Genomic DNA, 6,319 nt, shown 5'->3' with positions numbered 1-6,319 from the left:
ACCCTATGCACAAGCCTCGAAATTTTTGGGGTGGGGGCCTGTCGATTAGATCAACCCCAGTATGCAACTGGTACTTAATTTATCGACCCTGAAAGGATGAAAGGCAAAGTTGACCTCGGTGGAATTTGAACTCAGAATGTAAAGACAGACGAAATACCGCTAAGCATTTTACCCGGCGTGCTAACGATTCTGCTAGCTCATCGCCTTAATCATATATATATGTATGTATGTATGTATGTACGTGTATGTGTGTGTGTGTCTCTCTCTCTCTCTCTCTCTCTCTCTCACAACCTCTTGACGACTGGTGTTGGTGTATTTATGTTGTGGAAGACAGGAACGCTTGGAGAGAATGAATTGTTTTGGTCTGGGTGAGCTGCTTGAAGTGATGGATGAGTAGAACTGTCTTCAAAGAGCAATTCTTAGTGTGGAAGTTCTTGTTCCCAATGGAACTGCAATGCTACATAAAACAATACTTTAGTTGTTGCCATATAACAAATCCTCATTCTTTAAACGGATACAAAATATCCACCAGAATAACTTTAGTTTCTCTAAAACTAATCAAAGTCGGACATTTTATTGCATCATTCCAGTCACAGAAGCCTGGTAATAAATCATACACACTGTCTTCTCTCTTGGCTAAAAAAATAAGATATACTAGTTTGACCCTTTAGCATTCCGATTACTCTGTCAAATGTAATGCTTATTTATTCACGTTTTGAATTAATCAAGCATTATCTCTCAGCTTTGAGTTTTCTCTGATGTGATTGTCTGCTTTTAGAATGACATAGTAAGGTAGCTGTGAGAGGCTGAATCTGGCCAATTTCACTCTTTCAGATCTGGGCCCCTGTGTCTAACTTTATCCTCCCACTGGGCTCCTGAGCAGAAAATTAAATAGTTGCATATAGAGCTCAAGAATAACAATTGGGAGCAAACTAATTGACAGAATCAGTTCATCATCTTTTTCTATGTGTATCACTCATTACTGCTTTACAGGGAATCCAGCAGAAGATGGTTTGTTACCTATTCCTGCTAGGAATACAGCATGACCAGGGCCAGAGGAAGACCCATCAAGGCCCTAAACACTTAAAAGATTTTGGTGCCCCCATAAAAGATTATGTAATTCAAAATAGAAACAATAGCAAACCATAAAATAAATTTTTATTTTTCAAAACGAAACAAAACAATAAGAGGGAAAATAATGTTTATTTTTGTTTACTTCCATTTTATTTGTATTTGAAGTTTCCTCCTACTTTTTTGAATTGCAAAGTCTTTGATCAGACCCTCAAAATTAATCTTATGTAACACATCTGCGTCTATACTTCATAGAGATAAAGGCATCCTGGTTATTATTTTAGCAAGTTTAAAGTGATTTCTTTTGTGCCGTAAACCATTTAACATTTCTGTGGTGCCCCCCCCCCTCTCTCCTTCCTTTGATGCCCTAAGCACATGCTTATTTTACTTAATGGTTAATCCAGTGCTGAGCATGACAGAATTAAACATAATAAAACAGGCAGAATTTTTTGGCTGGATATGACTGGTTTAAAAGCTAATGAGTTAAAGTTAATTTCTATGTATCATTGTTTTTTTTTTTTTCTCTGAGAGGGCAATTCCTAGTGTGGAAATACTCATGCTCAATGGTACTTCAATAATAAATGAATCGATTGTTTGGTTGTTGCTGTAGAACACATCTTCATTCTTGAAAACAATACAAAATATCGCTAGAATTACTTTAGTTTCTCTACAACAAATCAAAGTTGTACATTTTTATTACCTCATGCGACCAAGGTTGTCTTTATTCAGTGACAAGTGGCCCTGGTCATATAAGAGACAGATGTGAAATTTCATCTTTAAACACAGGAAGAAACATTTCAAGTGGAGACAATCAGCTGCTGTCGCACTTCAATAACTTATCATGTGTTTATATAGAAACTGCCACTCTGCACACAAATAATAAACGACCTGTATATTGAGGGCTCAAATCACAGTTAAAATGGCCCTGTGGAGGTGTTTTCTATATTTCTTTATTATTTATTCATTGTTTTCATTTCAAGTGACTTATAGCTTTCTCTTTCTTTTTTCTTATTTTTTTTTCTTTCTTTTTTTCACCTTCTGCTAGGCTTCTCTTAAATTATTTTTCATTTTATTAGCATTAGAGTGTTTTCCTCTCCCCCTTACTCTCTCCACCACTCTCTCTGACTCTGTCTGTCTGTCTCTCCACCCATCCCCTAAAACAGTAATGATCTATTATGTGGCTGAAAATATCTGTTAAACGATATTTTGATGAAGAGCTTATCATCGTTTGCTGTTAATTTTCCTGCAACTATTTATCATATAAGAACAGCTCATGTCTTTCCCAGCCGAACCAACACATTTATGCATCCTGATATGTTCCATTATTATCATTATTGCTGTTGTTGTTGTTGTTGTTGTTGTTGTTGTTGTTGCTTTTGTTGTTGTTGTTTAACCCTGGGTCAATCTTGATTAAGCATACCTGTGTTCAAAGCTGTAATCATTTTGACCCTGTTTTCAGGTTGTCTGTCCAGGACCACATTGTCTAATGTGTAATTAAGGTAATTTGTTGTTATTGTTTAGCCCGGACCCTAATTCTATGTTCACCTGCGACCAAGGTCATTCCAATCATGGCCATCCTGCCTTTTCAAGGCTATACTGGACCATGCCATCCAATGTGCCCATTTTCTTTTCAAAAACGATTGGATTTGGGGGGAAAAATGAGAATGTCCCCTCTAACTTTGTGCTAGTACCACTTTCCATGTGATCTCTGTGAGCAAATTTACTTTGGTGGGTGATCTATGTGATTATTTAAATTATTATATGGTTTTCTTATTATTAAAATAATAATAATTTTGGAAAAATACATTTACAATGCTAAGTATGTTCAAAATAATTTAAAAAGAAACCTAAAGTTGTAGATCACATGCCAAAGGAGCACCATGTAATGTACTTTGTTGCACAATGCAATGTACATTGTTGCACAACCACGCCATTTCATCAGGTGATATTAATATATTTATGTATATGTTTTTGTATTCCCTCTATTGCAGGAGCTTGGTCCCTCTGTCAGTTTCTATTGACTGAAGTGCTTGCCTTGGACTTGGGATCTTCCTACCATCTTGTCTGCATCACTGTGATCCGATACATAGCTGTTGTTCACCCATTAAAATACCACAACTATGTCAATGAGAAACGGATCCTGGTCTGTATTGTTTTCATATGGCTCTCCACCCAGACAACAATAATTCTCTTGTATACAATATACATACCAGAAGGTAAGCAAACATCTCTGCTCTTTCTCTTTCATAATCTGTCTTCCAGGTGGGAATGGTGGTGCTTCTTGTTTCGCCCCAGGTCAACCACAATCAGGCAGAGCTATGATTTAAGACATTCCAGCCATGACTAACTTGTCTTTGTGAGGGGGATCTTGGACCCTATTGTCTAATGCATCTTTTCCTTATTTTGGAATGTAGGGTGTGATTTGAGCAAAATTTAGCTGGTGTTTTAGGAGATCAAAGAGACTGTGCTGAAGCTCTGTCATTAGCATATAATAGTTGATGGTGGTGGTGATAATGATGAGGGTGATGATGATTATGACAATAATAGTGGTAGTGTTGTTATCGATGGTTTTAAGCCTCAGGTCAGCTTGACTGAGGAGAACTATAATAAAAGACATTCCATTTGTGACCATCCAATCCTTTTAGTACATCCAGGACAACATTGTAAAAAAAATGTGTTCATTTTTCTAATAAAATAAGGTTCCATGTACCGATGTTTGCTACGTAGCTGTATGTTTTGAGTTTAAATCCAACCCAGTTCAATTTTCTTTTCACCTTCCTGTGGTTAATAATGGAAGTGCTGTTTAATAACTATGTAGCAGTCATATAGTGGGGTTCATATAGGCATTAGGAAGGGCATCCAACCATAGAAACCATGCCACAGCAAATAACTGGAGTCTGGCCAGCTCCATGCCAAACTGTCCAACCCATGCCAGCATGGAATGTGGACGTTAAATGATGATGATGTTGGATGTATGTATATTAGCAGAAGCAACAGATTGACTCAAAGGCTGAGAGTTTCATCTGTTGGCACTTATCAAACTATATTCATATTTTGTGTTCTATTTTTCCTGTTTGCACCACCATACCTATATATAAATATGTTTGTATATTATATGTATATGCATGTATTTTGGCAAATAAAATTTTTAAGATGATTAGTTCACAGAATGGATTAATTCAAATTAGCATGAAAATATAATTCTTTTTATTTTTCAGGAGAATACGTAGGAGCTTGTCGGTATGAGAACATATTCCGGTTTGCACATACCAATATACTTTTTATCATTCAACTATTCCTGCCATTGACCATAATGACGTGCTTATACGTTCCTCTGATACGAATTGCCCGGAAACAGGTAAATATGTCAATGATATTATATGTCAACTCAATGTTGTTGCAATAAATCTTGGTGTTTGTTATCCGAAGAGGAATTACAATGACATCGTCATTATTTTAATGTCCATTTTCCCAGGCTTATATATGGAATTTCACCACACGCAGTATATCTGGACAGGTTATAGGGCCAGACTTCAGCTGTGGGGTGGTGTACAAGGAGGTGGTGAAAAGTTCCTGGCTTTGGTTAAAAGAAAATACAGGAGAATCAGTTAATTACAATTTTATTCAATGTATTCCTCTCCCAGATTCACTCACTTATTGCAACGGTCCTTCAGTTTTCCTAATCCCTGTAAAAGAGCTCGGAAGGTTGGACCTCCATCCAGGCCCTTTGCAATATCCTTAATACCAGGAACTTTATAGCACCCCTTCATATATATACGAGGGGGTGCTGAAGAAAGATCCTGGTTTGGGTAAAAGAAAATACAGGAGGATCAGTTAATTATGATTTTATTCAATACATTCTCCCTCCCAGATTCACACACTTATTGCAGTGGTCCTTCAGTTTTTCTAAGCCCTGTAAAAAAAAACAAAAAAACTAGGAAGTTTAGACCTCCAATCAGGCCTTTTGTGATAACCTTGAAGTCAGGAACTTTTCAGTAGCCCCTTGTATACAGGTGGTGAGGGAGGTTGATTGTTTCCTGGAACTATTAGAGAAAACACTCAACCCATGCCAGCATGGAAAACAGATGTTAAATGATGATGATGATGATGACGATTAGAGAAAGTGCTTGGAAGTGCAAAATAATAGTGTTTCAATCAATCATGCCACCAATGTAAACCCTGGTGGAGTCGGTCTGAGGGGTGACTGTGCATTTATACACAATCTTATAGTGCATATATATATAGGAAGTAGATCACTCTGTCTATTTCCTGTTGCTGTGAATTACTCCTTATAATATTCTCCCTTTGAAATCGTTTCTCTGATGTAATTTCCATGTGCAAGCAGAAGTTCGACATAACCTTCTCTCATTATATGAAATCTTTATAATTCAATTGTAAAAACTGGCTGTCCACTAATTTTTAGTTTTAATTCTTGCCCTTAACAACTGAAATTCATGGTTGAATTTAATCTTATGTAAGCCTCATCATGGCAAACCAGTGAATGGTTTTTACACCATCTATTTGTAGTCATAGGCTGGCGATTCAGTTCGTCCCCGGTCTGATTCAGATATGTGATGTTAAGCCACAAAAATGCTTGTTGTTCCCTTACCTACCTTTGTCTTGTTTTCTGTAAATTTGAACTACACACACACACACACACATACACACACACAGACTGATGTTTATTGATTGATGTAAATATCAATGAGAAAAATCTGACAAACCTGTGAGTTCAAACAAAAATACCTTGTGATGGTTGTTCCATCCAGATTGTACCGATGCTTCTTTAAGTGGACAGTGATTGGTTCATTATGACCAATAACCAATGCCTACGGTACCATGCAGTGAAACTGAACTTGAAACCATGTGGTTGTAAATTTTATATTTTATTTATTTTGATAGGCCAAAGTGATTGCTATTCAGGAATGTTCTGTGACACGGTCAGCCATAACAAGCCAAGAGAGAAAGTCAACTTACATGGTTACATCGCTTCTTGGTTGCTTTGCCATCTTCTGGACTCCTACAGTCATTTATTTTTATGCCAGTATTGCTCTAAAAGGAAATATTAACCATTATATCAGGTAAGTTCTTCAAGAAATTAATAATGAGTATGAAGATGATTAAGGTAACTCCTTTGACAGCATTTTTGACTACCGTAAAAACCCATATAATTTGCACACCTGTGTAATTTATGCAGACGATTTTCAGGATAAAAATTGATAAAAAAAAAAAAAGCTTCTATTTGTGT

At 36.6% G+C, this 6,319-nt stretch overlaps 1 protein-coding gene across 1 annotated transcript in view; it reads left to right on the top strand.

The window, feature by feature from the left end:
- LOC106884118 (octopamine receptor beta-2R) overlaps positions 1–6,216 on the top strand; it is a 22,678-nt gene extending 16,462 nt beyond the window's left edge. Inside the window, exons 3-5 of the mRNA XM_014935340.2 lie at positions 3,063–3,287; positions 4,290–4,429; positions 5,974–6,216. Coding sequence (XP_014790826.2) covers positions 3,063–3,287; positions 4,290–4,429; positions 5,974–6,156 — 548 coding nt within the window. The 3' untranslated portion in view covers positions 6,157–6,216. The remainder of the gene's footprint in view (positions 1–3,062; positions 3,288–4,289; positions 4,430–5,973) is intronic.
- Positions 6,217–6,319: the final 103 nt, after the last annotated feature.

This window comes from Octopus bimaculoides, chromosome 21 (genome assembly GCF_001194135.2).
Source record: "Octopus bimaculoides isolate UCB-OBI-ISO-001 chromosome 21, ASM119413v2, whole genome shotgun sequence".
In the NCBI taxonomy this organism is placed as follows: domain Eukaryota; kingdom Metazoa; phylum Mollusca; class Cephalopoda; order Octopoda; family Octopodidae; genus Octopus; species Octopus bimaculoides.
The sequence above is the reverse complement of the archived record's forward strand: the minus strand, read 5'-3'. Positions and strand labels throughout refer to the sequence as shown.